This window comes from Ambystoma mexicanum, chromosome 6p, assembly GCF_040938575.1.
Source record: "Ambystoma mexicanum isolate Mex_15411 chromosome 6p, UKY_AmexF1_1, whole genome shotgun sequence".
NCBI classification, from domain to species: Eukaryota; Metazoa; Chordata; class Amphibia; order Caudata; family Ambystomatidae; genus Ambystoma; species Ambystoma mexicanum.
Window position 1 is genome coordinate 292,134,533 of NC_090935.1, and position 27,828 is coordinate 292,162,360.

Consider the following 27,828-nt stretch of genomic DNA (forward strand, 5'->3'; position numbering starts at 1 on the left):
TTTTGACATTCGACTTTATTGTTTCGACTTTCTGACTGCACAACATACAATCATCCCTAAAAAAAAAAAAAACAGTTCTTAATCATTCACATCTCCAAAAATACATTCAACAAATTTCATACCCGCTAAAACCAAACAAATTTTTTCCGCTACTAATACCATCTCCCACCAGTCCATAGCTGATGGGGAGCTTGCCTGCTCGAAACAGGCTCCAATGTAGTAAGTTCTTGACTCCAACAGGGCTTTACACATCCTCACCAGATGGAACAAGGTTTCATTACTCCCACTATCTCCACAATGTCTAAAACCAGCCTCTTCCTTTCCTAATAACCTCCTGGTCAGCTGGACTTCTCTCGTTGTGAGAATATTAAAATGCAGTCTCATGAACAACTCCTGATCATTGGCCGAAGGGAACATTTGCAAGTACGGGGGGATTGGAATTAGGGTTTTACTCCCTCAGTCAAGCCTTAACATCAATTTATTTTATTTTCTTAATTCCCGGGTTGTAATCCAATCATGCTCTTGCATTTATTTTTCACCTTCAGTGAGTATCCCATCAACATTTCTTGTGGAATATCAACAGCTAGAAGTAGGGCTATACATTCTCCTTCCAAATCCCCAACCACGTTTCCCCAGATGTTAAGTCATTATGCCTCAGGATCTCAAATGGGCGGATGCTATCCGAAGTCGCACATTTCCTAAATTGGGAGATTGTTTTCCATATAATTGACTTGGATTGATTGGAGTCCAAAGTAGCGAGTTAGGCAGTTTTAGCACCTTACGCCAAATATACCCTTCTAGGAGAACCCATACTTTCCATGAAAGATTCAGCATTGCTTCTGCTCCAAATGTTAAAATCTGCACAACTTTTTGCTTATAAAAGGCGAGTGGGGAGGGGGGGGGGGGGGGAGTATGGAGAAAGTCCCATATCCCCTATGAAGTGCTCTTCCCTGGGCCGCCAGCAATTTAACCTTTGCTTGTAGCTTCAAGAGATGGACATTGTCATTAATATTTCTATTTATTACTGTTCCCAGCCAAATACATTAGATTTCACAATTTCCAATCTCGATACCCCTACTGCCCCTTATGCTTTCTCCGAGCAGATGACATTATTAGATCATTTCACTTTTAAAAAAAAATATTTACTCGGAGTCCATTTGACTCAGATATAGCAGAAAAGCATTAAATCGGCGCTGCAGCCCTATTGTTTGTTCTATTAAAAAAAAAGATAATTGCCGTTCAGAACACAGGGCAGATCTGTGCCATTAATCTTGGGTGTCTCTTTGATCGGACATATACAGGTTGAATAAAATCGGGGCTAAAGACCAGCCCAGTTCCCCCTGAATGTATCGATTTTCCTTGAGAGAGAGTGCCCTGTACTGACAATCTCACCTGAATCTAGGTATCCGTCCGTATACAGGGCCCTGATCGCTTCCACCAGATCACGGGACAGTTCCAACTTATCAATTTGGACCCCAGCCTCTCCCTGTTGACACCATCAAAGGCTTGTTCGAGGTCCATGAAAGCCAAATAGATATTTTCTTTCGTCTCTGTGGATCTCAACCTTTTGGAGGTTAAGCAGGAATACGTTTAACAAAGGGCCCACCCCCTTTACAAAGCCTATCTGTCGGGGGTCGAAACGGCCCACACCTTTTTGTCCAGATATTCAAATCTCTCAAATGGATTGATGCAAAGAGTTTGCCAAAGGACTCCAGTTTTTGGGGTCGTCTCGATCTCCCTTCTTTTTTTTTTTAATAACTTTATTTTTGGTTGCAATTCACATTACATACGTTTCAACTCCCCGGTAATACAGGATGTGCATAGCATAAACAATAGTTTCTCCCACTCAGTTCAATATATAAAACAACATTGCATTTTCTGATATTAAAGCATATTTTTTTTTTAACGCATTAGGCGGGTATTGCAAGGGTTACAAAAAAAAATTCAGTCCGTATCTGACTCTCCAGAGCTTGGTGAGGTGGTAAGAAGGTAAGTTCTGAATGCTGACCAAATATCCTTGGGTCTACATAGTGAGGGGACTAGTCCTGTGTATGTTTCTTCACACTCTTGTACATATGTCAATGCTGTAAGGAAGTGCTCTGCACGAGGGGCGTGGCTGCTTTTCAATTTCTGCAAGATACATTTCTTAGCCACTACACATGCAATATTGAACAGTCTCCTGTTTTTTTCTGGGAGTTTACCTATGTCGCCGAACAAATATTTTTGGGGGTTGAGTTGTGCAGGGATTTGTGTAATATCTTCCAGAATGCTTGCTACTTCCCTCCAGAATCCAGTTATTTTAGGGCAAGCCCAATACATGTGGTATGAGTCTGCTTGAGGGATATTGCATTTGGGACAGTTCGTATTTGTGGACTCCTTAAATTTAGCCATTTTGACAGGGGTATAATGAAGCTTATTAAGTATTTTAAATTGTATGAGTCTAAGTTCTGCGTTAAGGGAGACTTTCTTTGTAAGGAGACAGTATGTGGTCCAGGTTCCTTCCTCTATTATTATACCCATGTCTTCTTCCCAGGAGGCCTTTATGTTATTGGATGATTTTGTGTGTGTTTGGACTATGTTATATAGTGTGGAGACACCTATGCCAGGTTGTGTATGAAGAGCCTGGTAGCAGGGGTGTTTGGGCGGCTCAGATGGGTATGATGGCCAGCGTTTCTTGAACGCTGCCTTCATGCGGCGATATTGTAAAGTGACAAGTTGGCCCCGCCCCACTGTGTCTGCGAAGTCTTCAAGGGTAACGAAACTACCGTTTGGGAACATGACCTTCATTGTGGTGATATAGTTCGGAATCCAGGCTCTCTCTATACCGGGGTCGTATGTGGGAGATACCCGGGAAATTCCATAATGGATCTTGGGAGTCGTAGGGGGTTTCAATATGGAGTCGCCTACTGATTGTGGCCCATGCTGCAATTGTGCAAGATGCAGGGTCATATTTGCATTCATCTTTGTAAGATTTCGCAAAGATTACAGATCGTAAGTCCGTTGGGCGGACCGAGTGCCGTTCTATGGGGACATGTGGTGCTTCTATTGTGGGGTTCTGCCAGTATTTGGCATACTGAGCCTGTGACACTAGGTAATACAGCTCATAGTCGGGCGTGGCGAAGCCCCCCATGTCGTAGGGTTCCACCAGTTTTTCCCATTTGAGCCTGTTGGCACCTCCGTTCCATATGAAGGAGGTTGCCAGGGACCGAAGGTTTTCAAAAGAAAGGCTTGCCTGGCCATAGTGGGACTGTTATGGGTATCAACTGTGATGGGTATTATTCCCGTTAATCACTTCCTCGAATATCACATAGGTATAAAGAGCGAAATCCTACCTGTTATTCTGTAATGCCTTCAGTAGGTAAGAGCGATTCACCCAGCGCTCTCTCACAGTGTGGAAAGGTGTTGACTCTGCGTGAAAATGCCAGGGAAACCCTCAAGGGGAAGAAAACCCAGAGACGGTGGTGAAGAAGAATCAGATGCGGACTGTCTCCTGTGGACTTCTCACGGAGGGTGTTGTCCGAAGTAGGCTAGGAGTCTTGTGGCTATAACGAGAAGCAACAGTTAGCAAGGGGAACAGAAACAAAATAAAGTATGGGGGGAAATAAAGTGGAAGACTCTACCCTGGAAGGCTAATCGAAGTCAGAGCAAGGTTTGCTCGAGGTCCAATGGAAGAAATGACAAAGGAAAAAACTGCTCGGCAAATGGATCCGCGTTCGGGTTGGGTATTGTAGTTTGGTATTGTCTCGATCTAGCGAGTGCTGGGGAAAAAGGGGGAAGCTAGGTTAAATGAGTGCAGGGATAAACAGAATGCTGGAAGGTGGCAGATAAGGTAAGGTGTTTACCTATGCGAACGGGATCTGGAGGTTGGACAGGATCACGTAGTTCGTGGGAGAGTAAGGAGATATTCAGTGTCTCGCGGGATGAAACCCTGGCAGTGAGAAAAGGAAGGTAAATGTGTGTGTCTGTGAGGATTGCAAGTTCGTAAGGATTAAAGGTCCCTAGGAGTGATACTCATGGAGCGCAGTCTCTGTTGACAGAAGCAACGCGAAGCCGTCCTGTGTTGAGAGCCGGAAATACTTTCTCTTCGAGGATGGGCGGAGTCGGTTCTCTGGTCTCCTGAACCACTGGACCAACCCCCTGTGAAATAGTGGCCATCTTGGGAGTAGGAAATTGAAGATTAGCAACGTGACGCCAGCGGCGCCATAGGGAAAGGCGCTGGAGAATCCCGTGCTGACGAGGAAATGTAACAGAGACATTATTGAAGATATATAGGAGCTTGGGGAGGATTACCATTTTGAGTACCGCTATCCGACCAGCAAGTGATACGGGCAATCTAGTCCAAACTTGGAGTTTAGTTTGGATCGTCTGCAGTGTGGATTCGTAGTTATCTATATATAGTGACTGTTTGTCCCTAGATACCAGGATTCCCAGATATCTGATCTGATCGGGGAACCATCTCAGTCCATGCGTGCGTGAGGAGCAGGTGGTGGCCTGTGTCAATGGGAAAATTTCAGATTTGGCTGTATTGATTTTGTATCCTGAGTGTAAGGTGAAGTCCTGTATCACTGCCAATATGGGCTCTAGGTTGTTCTCAGGCTTACGTATATACAATCGTGCATCGTCCGCATACAATGAAATAGATTGATAGATTGCGGCCAACTTTATGCCCCTCAATTCTTGTTATCTTCTACTTGCAGCCGCCATTGGTTCGATAGTGAGTGCAAAAAGGATGGGGGATAAGGGACAGCCCTGTCTGGTGCCTCGGTGTAAAGTAAAGTGGGTACGATTTGTTAGGACCCTTGCTTTGGGAGAGGTATAGAGAAGCCTGACACAGTGTGTAAAGTATGGGCCAAAGCCACATTTTTTGAGGACCTCAAACATGTATCTCCATGAGATGGAATCAAACGCCTTCTCTGCGTCCAGCGAGATGGCCACTGCCTGTGCATCTGGTTTGATCTTTGCCATAATGCCGAACAGTCTACGCAGATTTAGAGCAGTGGATCTCGTTGGAATAAAGCCACATTGGTCAGGGTGTATTAGAGTGGTCATTTTAGGGAGTAGTCTGTTTGCAAGTACTTTTGCGTATATCTTGGCGTCTGTATTTATAAGGGACAGTGGGCGATAGGACGCGCGGTCATGAGCTGGGCGCCTAGGCTTCAGTAGGACTGTTATGACAGCATCTGTTATTGACTCTGGGAGCGAGCCGGAGCTCAAGGCTTCCTCCCATACTTGAGTTAATATAGGGGATAGTATTGCAGCATATGTTTTGTAGAGATCGGAGCTTAGGCTATCTGGGCCTGGGGATTTTCCAGCTGCCAGTGACTTAATCGCTTCAGCGATTTCTTCTTTGGTTATTTCTTGTTCAAGGGCCAGATTGTCCTCGGGTGTAAGTATAGGGAGATCGATCTCATTCAAATATGTTTCAATGTTTTCCTGAGTTCGTTTATCTTGGTTTGCGTATAGACTGGTGTCATATTTAGCAAATTCGGCATGGATTTCTTCCTCTGTACGGGATCACCTTTGTCTGTCATTATGCTAGTGATGGGGGCGTGGTTGCGTTCATTTCGTAGTATACGTGCTAGGTGGTTTCCTGCTCTATTTCCTTCATCATATCTACAGGCCCTGGTTGGAACGGACATGTAATGTAGTTCTTGGGTTGCTAGCTCATTGAATCTTAGCTGGTGTGCATTAATATCGGCCAATGTGTTTTTGTTGTGCGTTACACTGTAATCGTTTTCTAGTGTGTTTCGGTCGTGTCCGAGTTGGATCTAACACTTTTCAGGAGGCCAGTTGTTTTAGACATTAGACTATCCCTCAGCCAGACCTTAAAAGTTTCCCATACTGTGGCCCGCTCGCCCACCGACCCCCGTGTACAACTGAAAGAATTCCTCCATCTCAGTTTGCAGTGATTGAACAACGTAAGGGTCCTTCAGGATATTTGGGGGCATTCTCCCGCGCGGAGATGGTCGCCTGATATTCTGGAGTGATATGTCAAGTGTAACCGTGGAGTGGTCAGAGAGTGTACGGGGGAGTATTTCACAGCTCACTACAGAGCTCAGCAGGGGAGAGGATATGAACCAGTAGTCTATCCTGGATTCGGAGTCATGGGCTGATGAGTAGAAAGTGTATTGACGGTCTGTAGGGTGTGACCCTCTCCAGGCATCGATCAGAGCCCTGTCCTGCAGGGCTTGATGTATGGTGTTGGCGGATCTGGTGAGTGGCCTTTGTCTGTTGGAGGACCTGTCCAATAGTACATCTAGGACAGTGTTAAAGTCCCCATACCACAGCACCCATGCATCGGTTGTTGTTTCAATTTTGTTGAGGAGCTGAGCGTAAAATTCGGGATCATCTGTGTTTGGACCATAGGAGTTGACCAGTACCAACTTTTCACCTGCAGCTGTGCCCCATACCACTACGTATCTACCCGAGGGGTCGATTTTACTTTTTCCGGGGGCAAACCCTAATTAGGGATGTATCAACGTAAGAACACCTCTGTTCTGTGACGAATATTCAGTATAATATCTGGTGTTGCCCCATTGTTTCAAGACATTTTCATTAGTCCCCCGCAATGCATAGGTCTCCTGAAGCATTATTATGTGCGGTCGATGCCTATTGATGTATGCCCCCACTTTACTGGATTTTGCTCTGTTGTTCAGACCTTGGATATTCCAGGTTAACAACTTAAGTGTCAACCCGCTGGGAGTATGTGCCCTCTGTGCCATTTTAGAAAGTTACAGTCAATCTTGGGAGGGAAGGGTGTCACCATTGGGGGATCAGCGCATGACTCTGTGATTGCATTTTTAACATTAAACACAACAGTTAACTGCTTCCCGAATTGCCCAACTGGGGCTCTCAATGTGAACGACCATATATCTGGCCAACAAAACAGACCCAATTTCCCAGTACCCCCACCATCTGGCCCAACCTGATGATGAACCCCATTTAAAACCCTGTGGTTTCACTCGTGGAGGGGGACGAGTGCTGCAACACCGCTCTCGTAGCCGAGCACATCTCATCCGGCTTTCTTGGATGATTGTAGAATAATAAAAAACAAAACGGGAAGAAAAAAAAAAAGGGACCAGTACCGTCTCTCTCTCTGGTGCCACAAAAATGTGCGTCTAGCTGGAGAAAGGAGGAGATTACGTGCTGTGGCCGATCAGTATGCCAGGACGGGATCTATACCGGCTGCTGTAGACCATTTTGATCGAGATCGTTTCTTCCAGGAGGAAGAGGGATGGCGGATTCCACATAGGCCAATGCAGCTGCCGGGGAGTCAAAGAAGTGTGCACGTCCGCCGTGTTGTATGCGTAGCTTTGCTGGAAACAATAGGGCGTATGGGACCTGCCTCACTCGCAGCTGACGTTTGATGGATTCATAGGAACGTCTCTGGGTTTGGACTCCCGCGGAGAAGTCCGGATTTATATGTATATTGTCATTGCCGTGTCTCAAAGGGCCCTTTTTCTCTTGCCAGTCTCAAAACAGCGTCTCTATCTCTGTAGTTCAGTAGCTTTACCACGATCGTGCGGGGGGAGTGGACCTGGTTTGGGTGGTTGGGCAAGTGTGCGATGTGCCCTTCGACCAAGAATTGAGGGGAAAAGGAGTCGGAACCGAGGAGGGTCTGCAAGAGGGTTTCGATTTGGGTTTTCATCGGGCCTTTGCAAAAGGATTCTGATAAGCCAACAATGCATATATTGTTCCTTCTCGGCGCCAAATCATCACACTTTTCACGTAGTTTGTTCATTTCGCTTTTCAAGACAGTGTAGTGTTTTGATGGCTCGAATCTTCATTTGCACTTATTCTGTTTTCGGCATCCGTGATTCTGGCGCTTTCCTTATCTACCCTGGCTTTAAGGGAACCAATTGTGGAGACGATATCGTCTAATTTGACATTTATTTCCAGGAACCGTTTTGGACTGTTGTTAGAAGATGGTCAAACTTAGAGTCTTCTGTAGTTGGGGCGTCAGAGGCTGTCGCTGGGCCTGAGCCCTCGGAGGATGTTTGTGAGTTTGTGAAGAAATCCATCGGCCCGGTCTTCCTGTTTTTAACCACGTTTTTATCAGGCATCATGCGGGTGTCCACTTGATTGTATCGGTTGTTATGAGGAACGTGGGTGAACGCGGCAATGCGGTCCACCTCGGTCTGTGAGTAGGACTGCGCCCACGCCGCCCCCCTAGTTGGGCGGTTTCGGCCGCAGCAAGTGTAGGTTTCAAGTTCTATTGGCAGATCTGTCTCGCCACTCGGCAAATTAGTCGTTTTGGGCAGCAAAGGGGGATGTACCAAAGGTTACTTGCCTTTATGATTTGGTCAACATTAATCGTGCATTCCGTCTGACCCACCAGTGTTCTCCGGAATGGACTGTGTCCTCCCACGTATCTGTGTTATTGCAGTATTCCAAAGCTTGTAGTCTGCCTGTGTCTTAGTACTGCGACAGGGAGTGTAAGGTTATTTGGGCGATAGAGTGGGGTGCGCTGTGGGGTGGGTGTCCGGTAGTGTTGTCCAGCGTATGATGCAATGTCCTCCAGTGTCACCGATTTCCCCCTATGATCTCAGGGTTGGACTGTGCCCCCACACATGGTCATGTATTTGGAAGGATTACGCCGGAGGGAGTCAAAGATCTCCACCTAGGTCACTTTAGGCTTGGGGATGTGCTGCCCTCTGCCCAAGCCGTATGCAGCTATGAAGAGGATTCCAGGACGGCTAATACAGAGGGGCACCAACAGTTGAGAGACCGTTCCGTCCCTGTGCCAGTGATGATTAGCTAGGACCACTTATCTTGGTGCGGGTGCGTCAGATGAGTTGATAGGGCCACTGCCCCAACTTGTCGATTATTTAATCCTAGAAGGAGCTCGTGTATTCCCCCCACTGCCATTGCCAAGGAGGGATGATGCAGTAGTTAGCCCCCGGGCCGTGCCACGAGGATGCCGCCGGCCCCGGGACCTAGACAGGCTCCACACGTGCAGAGAGCATTTGTATGTGTTAGGGAGAATTCTCTGTATAGGCTAATTTCCCAAACCTAGTGAGTCCCCCAGCAGCTTTGCTGGATTTTTGGGGTTTATTTTCTTCTCCTGCTAAGAGTGAGACTCTCTTTCTCCCACTCTTAGGCATGATTTGATAATGTCCTTAACACAGGGGTGTCATAGTGACCCCCAAACATAGACTCCATACCCTGGGACTGACTACTGTCTCCCAGGGCATGTAAAGTCACCATTGGCTTTACTAGTCTCAAATTGTGAACAGAACCAGTACAAACCATCATATTGTGGAAGTACTGGTAGGGGTAATTAGATTGCCCCTGGGTCTGTTTTCTAAGGGGGCACTCAGTCCCCCCTTGTCGAGTTTCTGGCTGGTGGCAGTGGATACCACGCAAAATATTCCACCGGAATATTTCCTATGGGATTTTCCCATTCATTTTAAACGCACCACTTTTTTGGTGCAATGTTAAAGATACCGCCGGGTTATTTATTTAATATTTATTCCCCGGTTGGGTCTTTTTGCCAGGATTCTGTTTTAAAATGGCATTTGTGTTTGCCTCTGTAACTCCAACCCAAGTTGAGCCCTTTGTTCCACTTTTGGCGGGCTTCTGCACAGAAGCCTCCAAAGGTGGTGCCACTCTGTCTGGGTCCACAGGATGTGTGGGAGGGGGGGGGGAATAGGCACCCTGGACAGAGTTGCCTCGGCAACTCAAGTCGCACTCTTGTGTGATTGGCCCAGTGGTGAGCCGCCCGGCTCACCACTTAGCATGTTTGAGTGACAGCTAGGACTGATGAATGGGGGTTTTCTGCATAAAAGCAGGGCTTTGGGGGACTGGAACTTCAGAAGTCACCACAGGACCTAAAGAATCTGAAGAGGGAGAAGCTGAGCCGACCTACGACGACGACACCACCGGTGGAGCCCTGCTGAACCGACTCACCACTTCCCAACGACAGAGAAGATCTTCTTCCAGGAGAGTCTTCTTCTTTTGAACTGGTGGGACCAACCAGTTCGCCTTTTTCGCCTTCCTGGATCGTCTCGTGGTCGAATCGCACCCCGGCGGCCGGATAGCCACGCTTCACCACTACCGCGAATAAAAGGGTAGTACCTTTTAACCGGGAAACTCTGCGGCTGGTTTCATCCCTGGCAGTGCAACGACCTCCAGCTTTCCTCCATGTCGAGACCTTCTCTTCCCCTGGACGATGCACCGACTTGCACCTGCTGCCAGGAACAACTGCCCCCGCTGGAGATTTCTCACCATTTCAGGTACTGTGTCTCGCCTGGTCTCCCTTGCAACAGACCGTCCAAGGTGTCCCGTAAATCCTTGACTCTCTGTCCTGGAGTGACCTGGGACCTGTTAACTAACTTTTCTGAAGTGATCTAACTTCTTTTTGAACTATCTGCAAAGACTTTTAAAGTGTACTTCAAATGTGTGATCTTGGGCACATTCCGCCTTGCTCTCTCCAAGAGTGGGCCTGGCCTATGAACTTTCTTGACTTGCTGTGGTTCTTTAAAAGTGTTGGTATTGTGTGTTTTCCTATTTCTGCCTTTTCTCTCCCTTTCTAAATAATTATTGGAGTGCCATCTTGGTTAAGCGCTCACCTCTGTGTTGATAATAAGTGGTGTTCTTTTCCTAAGACTTGTCGAATAATTAATCAGGGAGGTGTATATATTTCTAGTGACTGTGTTTGAACTTGCTTGACATATTAGTGCCAGTGTATTTTTACAAGTGTGTTTTTAAATAAATAATTATATACTTTTATACCAAAACTCTGGTCAGTGTTTGCTTGTGTTACTGTATTTTTGTACCTAATGTGTATACTCTATATACTGCCTAACTCTTCTTGAGAGAAGTCTGACTGCTCAGCCACAGCTACCAGGTAAATCTGGTGGTACAGACTGCTACCAATTGGGTTTACTGCTAACACCTGTAGTCTTAAACTTTTTGCAGTGGTCCCTAAGGGAACTGCACAGGTTTCTGCCTAACAGTATGGTATAGGGAGCCCCTTTCTTTCCCTTTTTTTTTTTTTTTTTTTTTTTTTTAATATAACGGCGGAGACCTTCTTCCGTGGCCCCCTGCTCGAGTGTCTGGCGGGATCGTACACAGTGTTTATTCAGTGGTGCCTGCTTCGCTTATCGGCCTGTGGGTGACAACGCACAGTGGCTGAGTGTACCACGCGCACCGGCATCGGTGGGCCGCGTGATTTCGTTTGCAGCCGGCCAAATGGCCCAGAGTCGGGGATGCCGCGTTTTTCTTCTTTCTTCCCCTTTCTCTTTCTCTTTTTTTTTTTTTTTAATGTTCCCCAGGTGCAGTCGGATGCAAGATGGAGCCCGCCGCCAGCGCCACACAGGGCAGCGCGATGACAGAAGGTCGCCCCCAGCACCGGGGGAGCAGGGAGAGTTGAGTGCCTGCAGCTCCGGATGCGTTCAGGGGACAGGCGGTGCTTCTCCTACCAGAGAGGACCTCTGTCCTCGATGTGCGTATGCCGTCCTCCTTCCGACAGCGGCGCTTTAGTCCTGGTCAAGAGTTTCTCCGAGCGCCGTCTGCACAGTCCGCAGAGCCGGGGCCGCCCGCTGCAGGGCCCACGCACTGCCTGGAGCCACGGCACACACTTAGTTCACTCTGGAGCCGCGGAGCAGCACGGGGCTTCCAGCTCATGTCGCCACTTGAATCTGGGGACTCCGGAACCGAGTTCCCCTGTTGTTTTTCCAGTGGATGCAGGATCGCTACTATGGTCAATGCCACTGATCTGGTAGCACAGAGGCAGGTGGTCAAAGGATATTTTTATAACGGGATTGTATGCCGGAGAGGAGCTCTACTCTCATGCGGCCATCTTGTTGCGCAACAGCGCCCCCTTCCCTCGATCTCCCTTCTTTACGATCGGCACTATAATCGCCTCTCTCAGGAGGATGGAATTTGCTTCGCAGCCAGCAGCTGGGCAAAGATCTTGGCTGAAACGTCTGCCCAGAACTCAGTATTTTCTTTTAATGTATGGTTTGTTAGACCATCCGGCCAAGCTGTCCTAGATAAACGTATCCTCATGATCATAGTTCTAATCTCCTCCTGATCCACATCTATAGACCATTCCCCCACCCCCATGTGTTTGCACTGAACCATTTTGTCACCCGCCTCAAAGAGTTTGGTGTAGAAGTCAAGCCACTATCTTCCGTAGCGGTGGCAGCCTAATGCCATTCGCCTCCCCCCCTCACTGCACACCCACCACCCCTCCATTCTGTAGCCCCAGTGTTGTGTCGGTCGGCACCTCCCCCCTCGCCCGTTCCCCCCCCCCACCCTTTCTCCCGTGCCGGCCTTCATTCCTCCCCCTTCCCCGCGCAAGCAATAATAGGCGGAGACAATTGTACGATTGGAAGTGTTAATGCCACAGCAGCTTTATTTTTGCATAAAGTCTTGGAGTTATCTTACATACGATCCGTAATTCACCACACCACAGGTTCTTCTACTCCGTGTGAGGTTACCTAGGGTCGCCCCCCTCCCCGTCGGCGTCAAGCGGACGCCTCCGGGGTACCCCGGCCCTGACTATCTTCTCTCTACCCCGTGTTCATCTGTCGCTGATTGCCATTTGCCCCCATCCGTATTGTGTAGTTCACCTCTTAACTTTGGTCCATAGACCCAGAATGCAGCTCTGCCCGCCCCCTCCCCTCTCTGCGTCCCCCAGGTCCCCTTCTATCTACCGCAGGCCGCCCCTTGGCGCCTGGCGACTGGCAAATTCCTATACAGACACCACCGACAGTGTCCCAATGTCTCATACATACACCGGGCCGGCCCCGACCTCCGGTGCCGACCCACCACTTTCTCCCTGCCTAAAAGGTCATCATCCTGCGATGTCCATATGCACTAGTGTCCCCTGCTATTGAGACTCACCGTCCCACCTTCTACTCTAGCACAGCCTCTACTTGAGGCCCTCATCCCCCAATTCCTTCCCCCCCGGAGGGCTTCCCCTTGTATACCTTTGTTGTATTTTGAGCTTCGTTCTTTTGACCCCCCCGGCCCTCTCTTTTGGGTTTGGAATGGTTTCCAAGACCCCTATCTCCCTCCCCTTTTTCCCAGGGCCTCCCCTGAGTCTAGTACTCCTGGGGCACCGTAAGATCTAATCTGTTGGCTGTGCATTCCCCTATGGGCCTGACAGCGCTTTGCTACAGGGATCGCAATGTAACTCCTCCAAGACTCTCTGCGGGCTGCCGGCGGCAGAGAGTTCCCCCATTCTCCCTTCCCGCCTCTCCTACCCTCCCCAGTTGATCTCCTGCTCAACCCCACCACCCCCCATGCCTCTCCCCCCCCCCCATTACCCGTGCCCCCACCTTGGCCGCCCTTATGTGCAACCCACCTTCCTTAGCCCTTCTATCCATTCCAGGCACATCAGTGCTGTCCCCACTTCCGAAACGTACCCTAGCGTGTCAATGTTTATGGGAGGGGGGATGCACAGGGAGGAATCGGCCCCCCTTGACCCCCCAGCCCCCCTTGTGGACAATCCCCTTGTTGAAATCCCTCCGCTGCATTGCGCTTTACCCTTAAAACCAAACATAATATCCACCTGAAACATTGACTGGCCCCACACTGGTGTTTGACCCCTTTAGCGAGAGCGGATGCTGCCCTTTTACAGAGCACATATTACATGCAATATCCCCCAACCGTAATTGGTACGACATTAACCAACCTGCATACTACTGTGTCTGTTTCCAATATTCATCATTTATACCTGCGCACCTCGTGTCTTTTTCGCTAACACACACCGTGGAAGGAAAAGCCACCTTAGAAAGAAATGCATAAACTTACCGCAGGTTGCCCCGCTACACCCAATGATGGGCAACTTGCTGGCTAACACTGCCGAACCCCAATCCAGTGCTCAGATTAAACTAATCCAAAACCTATAGAACGGGCTGGCCTTGCCGGGCTGTTGATCAAAACCAGCAGAGGGAATCAAGAGCAGGTGGCACCTGATATGATAGGTTATTTATAACGTGTGTAATACCCAGGGTTACCAAGCGCAGACCTATGCAGCATTTGTGGTCCCCAACACGTCAACCTGCATCATAGTATGGGAGCCAGCTTGACCTCCTATCCCCACACGACTGCCATGCTTGTGCCCTCGGCACGCCATGCCTGCGCCCTCGGCACTCCATCCTGTGTCGCCGCATGGAGGCGTGCCCAACCACTTATCGGACACCTGCCATCTTGTGCCCCCTACACGCCAAGCTGTTTTGTATCTTGCGGGCTTGCCAACTCCTTTTCCAAAACCATTGCAATATGTGCGCCCCATCCCATCATCCTGCCCCCTTCGCCTGGAGGTCTGCACCACATCTGTCCCATTACCGCCCCAACCATATTAGCACCATGTTTCCTGTGACCCAACCCTTTCTCTGTTACCTAGCAACGTTACCTTCATCAGCCACGGCGTTCAAAAAACATTACCCATTGTCGCAACAATTTCCCACAGCCTGATCCCCTCCACTCCTGCCAACATCTCACTCGCCCGATCCCATGCTGCCCCCTGCCGCATTGTAGCTAAGTCCCCCAGCGAGCAGCTATAACCAACTCCTTGTCCGCTTCCCAGTGGTTTCCCCTCAATCAATCCATAAACATGCCTATGAGATTCCGAACCTTGCATCAGAACTCGGGTCTCCCGCCTTCAAGGCTCAGCACTTACCACCTGGACCACTGGTGTCTGTGCCAATGGCGAATACGAGATTATAAACGTTCACCCACACCAGGGGTTTAGTACAACATACACAGTTCCACCTCCGCCGTATTTCCTGCCATGACCCAAGAGCTGAGTAGCTCAGTGCCATGAACACAGCCCTCATATTCACTTCCCTTGAGCAATAACTGTGATATTACCCCTATTTCATAACTTTGCAATCCTTATACAGGGCAATTCGAGTGCATTCCCCAACTATCATGACAACCGAGTTTTGAAACCTGTGTCCTCCACAACCAACAATTTAGCCTGTGCCTCGATGGGACTAACCAGCACATGTACTGCTCCCCACACTGGATGCAGAACACCATAACCGTCTACTGCAGGCGTCAGCCACGGCAAGGGATCCCTGAATCCCGGACGTGAAACACCGGACGGCTAACCAGCCCGCAAATCGACCTGGCCGCACAACACCCCCTTCCTTGCATTTACAGCATATACAATGTACTAGATGACTGATCTACAAACATACAGATGGCTGCACAAACTCGTGGTAGCACTTGTTCCTTCTGAAATGGGTGCACTTTTTAGATCCTTTCAAGACTTCACAATAAAGTAAACTTAGCAAGGCCTTCGAAATGCTGGACACCGACGCATAGCGTAATTTCCATACCAATTGAGGCAGTTCATTCCACTAGGCTGGGAGGGGGAGCAGGATGAACTCGGTGTTCTAAGATCACCGCATGCATTGCATTCACTAGCCTACCACCCATGTGACGCATATCACATGACATGGCATCCCACCCCCGTAGGGAGCGCCAAATTCCCAACATTGCACTGGCACCATCCAAAATAATTCTTAGCCACTAAAACATTTCATCCTCCCCGCCAAGTCACCCTCCCAAAGCGTTTAAATAATGCAATAAAAGTTGCCCCTTCTTAGAACTGAACTACGTCATCCAGGATGCAACAGTGAACTACCCAGCAAGTGCCTGATCAATATCCACCCGACCAAGGTGAAAGCGCATATTCATTCCGCGCCACTACATCTGTCCTGACCGTTACCCGCAACAATGCATGCTTGGATCCCCACTTTAGAAATGCAATACTTCAACCAACGCAGCGCTTAGACCACATAATTCCAAATTACCAGTCATGCTGGCCGCTCCATTACTTTTCGTGAATCAAATTAAACACCCTGCCGAATACATTCAATGCGAAAATTAAACTCTCAGGACCGCATTGCGTTCACCTAGATCACCCACGCTAACCTCAATGCATTGCCACATGTGAGTTCTCTACATACCCGCACCAAAGCCGTCTATGATTTGAAGCAAAATTATTATGCTTAAGTGTTTCCTTGCACAACGCATGGAGACACGGCTCAGAAACTGCTTGCCACTTCTCAATGAGCCACAGAAAGAAAGCACATTCGAGAATGGTTTGCCCGATGCTGCAGATTTTGGCATACCTTGAATTGTATTTACTTTAAAAGTTCACAACGCTAGGGGTAAAAGAATTGAAGCGGACGTACATCCCAAGTCATTGGTATTGGTACATTGACCGAACATCACAAATCATTATTCCCGACATCCCCCCACCCAAGTGCCCGGAGTGCCTACCAGACAGTGCCTGCAGATGCTGCACTGTACGCTATGCAAACATTAAACTGGCAGTGGCCAATGTCCCTGAATTCCTTCTGGTTAGCCTCCCCCATCCCTTCCCAGAGACCCGTGTCCCAAACCACCTTAGAGCTCGTCGGGTGCTAATGATCCCTTTCATCTCTTCAAAGGTTACCATGGAACGCATCGACGCCGGAACCCTTCCTCGACTGGAACTTGCACGAACAAAGGAGCACTCCCCAACCACATTAATTTGTTGTTGCAATCCGCAACAAAAGGAGCAGCTCCTGGTACCACACCATCGCAGGCGGATGGGCTGCTGTCCATGTAAACGGCATTTTATCTGGTAACGTGCCGCTGCACATGTTTAGCCCATCAGTCATAACCGTTCCCTCCCCGCTTAAACAGCGGCCATTGTTTCCTCTCTTATCCCTCAGCTATATTTACACGCAATTGCTCTCCCCCGTGATACATGCTGACGGCTGCCTTCTATTGCCATTCGTATTGTATTGGTGCGCTCTCAGCCCGACCCCCGCCACTGTGCCAAACACCCCATTCCCGAAACCGCGGCACGGTGTCCCCTGTTCCTTACCTAACGGGCCGTCAGACACGATGACCTACACCGAAACCGAAGAACGAAGAAATGAATTAAAGAAGGAACTAATCAAAAGATAGAAAAGAGAAACAGAGTAGAAATACAGCAAACGGTGGGGGAGGTTTACATGCGTGTGTGTAGGGGCGCGTGCAAGTAGAAGACACTCTTATTTAGTGTAAGGGAACATTTTCCAGTGCATTTGAATAAGCTAACAACTATTTTTATATTCTTTAATCTTGCAGATTGCCCTAAAAGGTGTGACTAGTTTTCGTAACTTTGCTCTGCTGTCGAAATGTTAGATTTCTGCACTGCCATCTAAATGGGATGCTTTGATACGATAGGTTATTTATAACGCACTTAATACCCAGGGGCGGAACCGGAGATCGTACCTGCGTTGCTCCGCATCCTCTTCCATCCCAGGCGAGCGCGTTGCCACTGAGCTATCCTCCCTTTGGCTCGTCTTTCACTAATGGCACAAACCAAGTATGATCCATTTGAACCAAAGCCAATAAACCAAATGTGAAAAGGCGCAAACACACTGCGCACGCGATATAAACGTGCATGTCACCGCGGGGTTCTGCAGCCTCATAAAACGCTCACTTCAAACCCCCTTGAGTCGCCCTGACGTTGCATGGCAAGCCATCATTTATCCTGGACATGGTTTTATTCGAATGCATTTCTATTTGCACACACAACCCCTGCGGAGAGAATCCAGGAAATGGAAAATCAGCAGTTGAAACCGATTAGCTGCCTGTAACACGCCGTGTATACAGCTGGCCTAACAGCCATTTTATTTATAGGCCGGGGCCCCCGAGGCATCCTCGACGCTCCTTTAAAAGGGATTAAATGTGGGCAACATGTACTTAATCTAACAGAGACATAGAAATGCCCGCGCAACTCGTGGGCTGGGCCAGGCGCGCTTCTCATCTGCAGCTACTTAGCGCCGTCCCATGGACGAGGGCCCTAAACGCGGTCCCCGGCGCCTTTGTCAGGACGCCCCTGGATTCGGAGATTGCCTAATCGCCGCCGCAGCCGGTAAATACCTGTTCCTTACCTAACGGGCCGTCAGACACGATGACCTACACCCGAAACCGGCACAGTTTGTCCCGCCCGCTCAATCCTCTCACTATCCCTGACGTACCGCCCCGCAGCTCTTTCTTCGCCATCATTGGAACAGTTCTTTCGTCGCTCCGGCACCTCCTTCGCTCCATGCACCAACCCCGCAGTTCCTTTGCTCCACCAGATGCTCCCGAACTCCTCGGCTGACTTCTGCTACTCGCAACACAAAGTCTGCTGACGGCAGGCGGGCGTCCCACTGCAAACGAAAACCTCCTTGAAAACGAAAACCTCCTCGGTGGGTAACGGGCGTCCTCTGCAGCAGCTGGAGAAAAACTTCTTCAGGTCCCAACAAGTGGAGGGGGACAGGAAACCGGAGGAAGAGATCGTTCCCGCGACGATCCTTGCCCTTTTGTAGGGTCTCCCCCCCCCCCCCCCGGCTTCCTGTCCCCCCCCCGGCCACCCCCCTCCCCCCAATCACTCCCCGGGTACCCCAGCCACTTCCGGGCGGCCCCTCCCTCCCTCCCCCCCCCCCCCTATGAGCGTGAGTTACCCCCTCCCCCCCTGCGCCTCCCGTAAGCCTCCGGAGGGCGGAGACTGGGGGGGGGGTCTCTGGCCCGGCAACCCCCACTAAGGGGCGGCGCCTGCCATGCTGCGTCCCGCGCGCATTCGCCCGCCGATACCTGGTTGATCACGAGAACAGGTTGTAGACTTCCCACATTATTCAGCATACCCTATACATTCCTTGTATTGCATTTACAAACGGCTCGCAACATCTGATCTGCATCCTGTTGCATTCTTGTCGATTTGAATGCTAGGAGCCAATTTCAATATTTTTATATATATATTTGTGTGCCAGGCTCATTTACTTTAATTTCCTCATATCCGATCTTCACTCCCTCTTTGCCGCCCTTACCTCTTTGCTAATAGGTTTGGGCAGGGATAAAATTAGGTCTACTGAAGGAACCCGTTTTTCCCTATAGTCCCTCAGGATCCAACCGTATTCCTTTCGATTCGGGTTGTCCGACACAAACTGTTCAAAGCATGTCATTATCTTCGTAACTTCTGACGGTTTGATTCGGAGCCTATTCCGGCCCCCTGTTACCTCCACCTGGTTAGTTATAGCTGCCGGTGCCCTGTCATTCTCCACGTCATTTCTACCAAGTTATGGTCGCTTGACGGCTATGACCTCAAAGTTCTCTATTGCAGAGGTGACAGAGCTTGAGACAAAAAATTGTCTAGGCAAGCCTGTGAGCCCCCTCTACTCCAGGTGGCTGCCCCCCAGAATATCTCCTCTGGTCTACCCATTCAACATAACTAGGTTGCTGGCCCTTGTTTCATTTAGCCATAGCAACTCTACTTCCCCCAACATTGTTTCACCAATCACCAGGCCCTGTAAATTCAGGAAATGTAGATTAAAATCTCCAAAAACAATTGAGGATTAATTCCTACTATAAGCACTCATCCATTATTGACGCAACCAATTCAACAAAACTCTGATCGGAGTTCATATTTGGGCTCCAGTACAGATTTATAAGAACGACATTCATCTTGTTATGCCCCGGGTTCTGTCATTCTAATTGTATCACCTGGACATATGGGATAGGATAAGAGACTTCAACAACCTTTAAAGCCTTGTCTGTTTTGACCAGCATCAGTAGGCCAGAATAGGGTCTACTTCGCTAGCCCTTAATAGCCTCATTTAAGAAAACAGTATAGCCATCACAAATCTGTTTAGTTCTCAACCAAGTCTCCTGCAGGCATGTAAGGTCAAAGCGCTCCAGGCCCAATTTCTCATTTGTAAATAGGTCAGCAAAGCCTCTAGTGTTCCACGAGCCAACCAAGAGGCCCTCTTTTCCATCCATTATCTGTCTCTAATGATTCCTTGGTTCAATCAGCGCTGCAGCCAACCCTTCCCAGCTTTGCCGATTTCCCCCATCCAACAGGGGCATCTGCCCCGTTGTCGAGGGGTGCACCCTAGCTGCTACATTTTCGATCGTAACCGAAAATTATTCGAGGGGTAGTGGTTTGGTTACTTGCCCCTCCCTCTCCAAACCTACATGGGAATTCAGCATAGGGAATTTCCTGTGTTGAAAGTTGGTTTTTTTTGGGGCTGGATTCATCCGTTCAATATGGCTCACCTTTGGGTCCATAAAATAACTCTGCTCCAAGCCCAGCAGGGGCAGATGGTTACTCAGTTCCAACACCATTGATTTTACCAATGCAGATGTTAGATGCAGAATTACCCAGTCCGTACGTTCCTCATTCACGAACAGGACGTTCCGAATGTCGTCTGAGGTGATAGTTCTCAATTTAGGGATTTGATGTAACAGGATCATCACATTCCGTCGATTTAGACTTAAATCATCATCCGCAGGTGTCAGACGCTCCAAATACACTCGATTAACGTACCTCTATTACTTCAGCAAAATATCTCGTCAGCACGAACAGCGGTTTATCACACTCGGGGAGGTCCCTCTCGATCCCTGCCACTTTAACCCTGGGGCCTTCCCCATGATCTTTAGCTATCGAAGCCCCCTTTGGTTCGACTTGACTCTTGATCATCAGCTGGACAGCCGTTGCACCTTTCTGTGCAAGCATCGTCTTGTCCTCCAGGGCCTTGAACAGGGGATTAGTGGGACCATTATTTGACAATCTTCCAAATCGTTGATCATCTAATAGCGGGCCGAAAGATGTTCCATTTGTGATCTTGGAGACCTAACGGTCTATTTACACAAAGTCCAGTCATCTGGCTCCGCCCCAGTATTAATTATCTCCATTAAGTCACTCAAGCATGTGTCAGACATCGATTCTGATACAACACCTCACTGTATTTGCTGTACGTTGGTGTCCGTTGGTATTGGTTTTGGTATTGGTTTTGGATCTTCCGTTCGCTGTTGTGTATTGGCTTCCCAGCACACATTTTCTTTTGTGCGTTTAGAATTTGGTGCTGTGGAAATGGGAGGTGGCGTTCTTAAATTCCTCATAAATTTGCCATTTAACTTGAATTTCTACCCGATTTTCATGTTTTTCTGATATTTATTTTTCCCTTGATTCAAATTCAGCCCCCCACCCTCCGGACAACCCTGATGATGCAGGGTTTTGACAATCACAATCACCTTCCTACTAGGTCATGAATTAGACCATTCGGAGCATGCAAGTGTAGTAACCGAAATGAAGGGGGAGGAGGAGAAGGGCAGGATGGGGAGGAAGGGTAATGCTCAGAGGAGAGAGAGAAGGAAAACAAAGTGCAAGTGAACAGACTTGAGGAGAGTGTGCACAAGGGGGTGCTTGAGGAGAGGTGGGAAGGAGCACAGTGGAAGGAGTGATCGCAGAGTCCCCCAAGGCTGGAGCTACGGAGGCAATGTTGAAAGTTCAGAAGGAGCAGGGGGTCACCTGTTAGAAGAGAACTCACAGAGCAGGGCCGTCCAGCGACCTCGCCAGGTGATGTGGGAGAGAAAGAGAGTAGGAGGGAAGGGGGGGGGCAAGCGAGGCTAGAGAGTGGGTGAGGAAGAAGCACAAAGCAACTTCCACACAGCGGCAATGCAACCATCTAGAAACACGAGCCCAGGATAAGCGAAAAGCCTAAGTTCCAACATATAGCGGAAACGTAAAAACACCTACCTAGGAATTTCCTGGAAAGGGGGAAACGCATAGGTTTCAAAATACACCAGGAGAAGCAAAAGCACCAACATATATGGATTCCAGAGTAATATGACAGAGGTTTGAATACATTGTTTTATTATTATTTGCAATATGATCATACAGTCTTGACTTTTTTCATGTCCCAGTATATGTACATTTGTTAGAATATCGTTCGTTTATAATGTGATGAAAACATTCTTATGAGGATCTCTGCCATGTTTTATAGTTGCATGTGGTAATGGCAATGTGTCTATTGAAACGAAGGAGCTTTTACGTTCATGAGTTGGACTACAAAATGTGTCAGTCGTTTCTGCATTCAACCCTCGTATTAAAGATTTGCAGGCATCTGTCTCCTGAAGATGGACGAGCACACGCCCTCGATTGAAAATCCACATCTAGTGTATGGGTTACACAGATGTGTGTCATATAAAATGGCCTCCTCCTGATTTTCTGAAACTGTTGCTGTCTGGGGACTCATTTTTTAGAAAAAGCACATATTGCACGGCGTGGATGCCAACATGTGCACTGCAGTACGTGCCATGTAATTCTCTTTTTTTGCACTATGAAGTGGACAGAATGGATGGAAATCGGACAGACCAGTGTTGATGTTCATTCTTTGCACACCCATGTAAATGCCGCCGCCAAGTAGGCATGCTATGAAGCCCTTCGGCAGTGCTGAAAGCTGAAGGAATCCTATGCATTAGCACCAGCATCAAAATCAAAAGTCAACCAGAGTGCCAAACACTGTGCATGCCTGGGTTCACAGCCAGGCTTGGTTTCCTCTCTGCGGATTGGAAAATGAGTTCTGTAGTGTGTTAATCAGCACGGGCCATAACAGCCTTCCATACTGTTGGTGATAGTGATGAATACTGTGCTCCTACATTCAGTAAAATTAAATGATGCACTTAGTTGATATTAAACGTCTAATGATTGCAAAGCTCTAGCTATTGACTTGTGTTGAACCTTCATGGCTCTTAGGTGCCATGTGAAAGATCCTCAGCGTGTTCAAGAATTGTGAATAGTGTCACTGCAGAAAGTTTTATTCTCTATTCTTGTGTAATTACGTTTTACAGATCAACCCTCGGGCCTTGTTGTTTGGCCACACGTCTTCGATTACATGTATATCCAAAGCCTGTGCCGCCAGTGACAAACAATATGTTGTCAGTGCTTCTGAAATTGGGTAAGTCTACCGCTATGTTTTTACTTTGAGACTCAGTTCTGTAAGGCTTAAACAGTATTAATTGGTGAGAACCATTGAGACATGTCGGGAGCTAGAAGCAGAGGTCTAATTGGGAGGGGTGAGCTAGGCAGTTCATAAGATTGCTACCTTTACCCATAGCATTGCTTCAGGATGCTCACCAATGCACACCAATCTGCTCGTTTGAGCACTGATCTTTTATACACCAGGCAAAAATGCCTCCTAGCGTTTCTTCATTCTTTCATTAATAATCTGGAAGTCGGTGGAGAGAGTTTAACCCACGTGTAATCTGATCTCATGTCCAATTTAACAAAATCCTTGGCCTTCATCGTTAACAGTAGCCTCTCCTTCCCAAAGAACCTAGCCAAAAAGGTGTAAACTGGAATGCTACCGATTTGCTCATTCCACAAAATCGTACGTTTCATTCCCCTGCATGACATCCGCAGGGTGGTGCAAGCCACGGTGATCTCGCACATCGGGGGCAATGCCTCCTTACTAGGCTTCCAGCCACACACCTATCCTCTCTCCCCTCTGCCTCCATAAGGCAGCAGCTCGCCTCATTACAGGTGCATGCAAATCCGACTAAATCTCTACTACTCTGCGCAAGCTTTACTGGCTCCCTGTCGCAGCTAGGATCGTATTTAAAGTGCATGCATCACATACAAAGGGGTCATAGGTCATGAATGTACCATCAACATACTTGGCGCTGAACACCTGGTGCCACTCGCGCCTCACCCTGCAATAAGTGGTGTCTATGCTAGTCCATAGAAGGAAGACTCGCAAGCAGCCATGGCCAACCATGTGGAACTCTGTCCCGGCTCAAAATGCCCTCACGCCATCCTCCACTTCCCAATACACTAAAAAAGTGTCCACTTCACCAATACCTACTGAATGAGTACCATCTCTGCTCTCCCTTCCACTATTAGCACTAATCCTACTATATCTATCAGTATTGCACCATTCACCATGTGCAACATTCTAGATTTTAAACAAAATCAACGATTATATTGTAGCATTCGGATGAGTCTAATAAGCCCAGAAGTGTAACATTACTTATTACATACTTGGTTTTAATCACAAAATTCTCCCTTCATTGTTTTGTTCACAATAAAAGGTGCCTCAATAGGATCTCTGTGCAAACATCACACAGTTAAAAAATATCATTACAAAGTGACCTTGGTTAATGTCATATAGCTATCGTGCAAACTCTTGTCTCAGTTTTTAGTTACTCATTAAATAATGTCCCACATTTCTCAATAACGCACAAACTCTTATTCTATAATCCAAATATCAAAATAATGTTCACATCTCAGTCACATTGTAAAAAACTCACAATGACTCTGTGCCAACATGTGAATCGACCTTCCTATTAGGTCTTTTTCAAGACTGAGCTTATATAAGTACAATTTATGAACGCTCAATTGCCTAATTGCAGTATATGAGCTGTTTAAGTTCCCGACATCATGAATGCCTGCAGAAAAATAAAGTATAATTTAAAATCTGTCAATTAAGGTTCCAACTAGATTGATCACAAGGCCACTTTAAACTGTGGTTATTCCGTCACCAAATTGTTTGTTAGTATTTATGCTTCCCCTAAGTGATGAGTTATATTTAATATCCACACCGTTTAACTATATGCCAATTCGCATTCAGGCCTAACCAGCTACTGATCTGATAACCCTAAATAGTTATTTTGCTATTTTCCTTTGTATTATCTACAGTATCCTAAGTAATTAAGATTGAATTATTAAACCCAACTTTTAAAGATGGATAAAAACACTCACCATAACCAGGTGAATGGGACCATTAAACAGGAATTGCCCTGTATAGCCAAGCACGTATTTACTCAATAATGTTGGCTAAAAAAACCTTTTTAAATCTGGCAATGTAAATACTAAATGCATTGGACTCTGAATTATTTGCTTCACAATGTTCTACTAACTTAATACCTAACCGCACAATCAGTGATGTGATGCATGACTATCACTAGGACTAACTGCACAGAGTATCGGGACGGACCACATGCAAATTGGCATATCGTTAGAACTATAATGGAAATTAGACATAATTCATCACTTTGGGGGAAGCGCATATACTACCACACAGTCTGCATACAGAATAACCACCGTTTAAAGTGGCCTTGTGATCAATCTAGTTGGAACATCAATTGAGATATTTAAAGTTCTACTTTTTTTTTCTGCAGGTATACATGTCGTCGGAAACGTATACAGCTCATATATTGAAATTGGGCAATTGAGCTGTCGTGAATTGTACTTATATAGGCCCAGCCTTGAAAAAGACAGGAAGGTCGAAACACGTGTTTGCACAGGGGCATTGTGTGTTTTTTTTTTCCAATGTGACTGAACTGTGAACATTATTTTGAGATCAGGTATTTGGATTATATGATAAGAGTTTGAGCATTTGTCATGCACCCAGGATCGTGGAAGTTGTGGCAAAGATGGAAGACAGGCTGTCGCCATTAGTTGTTCCGTCGCATACTCAGACGCAACAAACGCGCGGTCTAGTCTTTCTGGGAATGGTGCCGCCGGAGGTTCTGAGACACTCCCCTTCCGGCGGCCCATTACATTGCAACTGCAGTGTGTATGCTAACTGCTACGCCAACGCTCAGTGAATTTCATCTCGTTCCACACGCGAACACTTTCTTTCCTTCCGCGCCTCACTCTCTGGCTCCTCTCTGCAGTTTCTTCTGCTTAAGCGCTCCTCGCGGCATTCTTTTTCTGTTTACTCTGTTTCAGCACTCCATGCCTCTTCAAGCCTACTAGGTCTGCTTGCTGTTAGGACCTACCTTCTCTTGTGCTGCTTACGCTTGCCAACGGAGTTCATGCTCTGGATTCCCCTGCCACACCGGAGATCTCAAGGCGGGGTCTCCACCTAGCCTTCTTTCTTCTGTTCCGGAGGGGCGCTTCCAAACCACCGTCCCTGCTGCATACAATCTCTTGGGGTTTTTAGTGCTGATTGGCTTTTTCCCCATCCGGCTAGCCTGGAAGGGGATGGGGGGTCACGTTACAGTCAAAGAAAGACCGTAAACGTGGCTTCCTTCGGAGGTAGACCACTGCTCCTAAAAAAAACAAGAGATTTCAACACCCGGAGAAGATCTTTGAAGGAAGAATTCAACACAGAATCATCTGACACAGGTGAGGAGGGAGAACTGAAGCATTATTGAGGAACATGTGGGACATTTGTAATGAAACTGCAACTAAACATTGAGTGAAGAGTTTGTACATCAATTAGACTGTATGAGAGCTATGTGACATTAACCAAGGTCACTTTTGTAATGATATTTTTTGTAAAGTATGTTTATTGGCATTTTCAGATGAAACCCCTCCCCCCTCCCCACCTACCCTTCCCCCTAACCCCAGGCAGGGTTGTGTTACCATATTTTCCACATCACAGGCCATCAATAAAGCCTTATTCAATTCACATAATATTCAATATTCTTAAGTTGCGAGGGCACCACTGCCGCACATAGTCCCCTTTGCGAAAATCCAAAACCATTTCATAGTGTCTTTGGAATCTCAGAATTTCCCCTTTGCAGGTTACAAGTCATCCACTCCATTGCCATAAACCCCCACAGTTTAAACAACTATTACTTTATCGTGGGTGGCCGCTTCGGTTTCCAGCAATACGCGATCACCAGCCATGCCGCATTACCTTTAACATAAATGCTTTGCTATGTGCCCTAGTGGACAGGCAGATCTCTGGGTCAAACAAACCGCACATCCATTCCCTAGGTGTCTAATTCACATCACAGGGTTACTATTGTCTTTATCTGGGCTGTGACCTCTTCCCAAAATTTCCTCAAGTTCGACCACTCCCACCAGATATATTTCAGATCCCCTTTCATGCCACATCCCCTTCAGCACTCTTACATAGTTTTATGCAATCTCTCCGTGTTATAGTGCCATGGACCAATATTTCATACCACGCTTCCCTCACCATGATGGAGCTTGCCAGTTTGGGGATATTCGGCCCATAGATGTTCCCAGTGCTCCTTTGGGTGGTCCATCCCCAATGTCTTTTCCCACCTGTGCATGCATCCCCAAACCTGTCCCGACTCCCCTTCCATCAAATTCGAATATAGTTTCGACATTATTTGTCTGTTGCCAGTGTGTTATAATATATTTTTCAAACACCATAAGCTCTCCCCTGAACTGGCTAGCCAATGTCTCTCCATTTTATTTTTTTTAACAACTTTATTTCGGAAGCAGCAAATGTGGACAATTAAGCACATGAGACAACCTGTCCCTTACATAACATGGTATCAATTATCCAATCCATTTACCCGCAACTGTCCCATTTCCGGTTGCCCCCGTAAATCTGGAGTTCCGGGGGCCATTTCCGCAGATGAGTGGGGCGTGGGCCTCTAGGTTCTCAGGAATTTCATTGGCTGCTGCGATTGAAAAGTTAGAGCCGGGAACCGGCTATGGTACTCCAGTACCGGGGCCCAGCAATCCAATGAAGCAGTGTAAAGCTCCCTCCTTGGCCGCAGTCACTTTCTCAGCCACCAGGATCTTCCACACTTTTATCCACCATAGGGGTACCAAAGGTCCTTCCTGTGTTTTCCATTTACGGGCCACTGTTATTTTGGCTGCCAGAAGCAACTTCATAAGCAATTTGTTGGTGCTACTCCCAGGAGGATCATCTCCAGGTCCATTGGGAGTCTACGGTGAGTTATGTCCTCGATAATCTGTGTGATTTATTTTAAGTTTCTTCTCCCAAAAAGCCTGCGCCGTGGGGCATGCCCACCACATGTGGAAGAAAGTCCCCCGTGCTCCACATCGCCTCCAGCAGGTCGGGTCTACAGATGTCTGGATGTCTGGAAGTGGTGCAGGCGATCCAGGGAATAATACCAGCGGTGGAAGAGTTTCAATGTGCACTTCTTGTTGGTGATACATTGATCCTTGTCCATATATCCACCCATGTTTGGTCCTCGGTGGGGTGCCCTAGGTCCTCCTCCCACCTGGCCATATATAGTGGTTTGGTCGTCACCATGTCCCCCTGTAGGAGTCTGTACAGCTTAGTTATCAGCCCCCGTCGCGGGCCCTCCTTCATAGCATGCTCTAGG

General features: G+C 47.7%; 1 protein-coding gene across 4 annotated transcripts in view; it reads left to right on the forward strand.

Annotated features, from left to right (window-relative positions):
* WDR7 (WD repeat domain 7) overlaps nucleotides 1-27,828 on the forward strand; it is a 2,460,073-nt gene that overhangs the window by 139,920 nt on the left and 2,292,325 nt on the right. For all 4 annotated transcript variants that reach the window (XM_069627029.1, XM_069627030.1, XM_069627031.1 and 1 more), the window contains exon 3: nucleotides 22,618-22,724. In XM_069627029.1, the coding sequence (XP_069483130.1) occupies nucleotides 22,618-22,724 (107 nt within the window). The remainder of the gene's footprint in view (nucleotides 1-22,617; nucleotides 22,725-27,828) is intronic.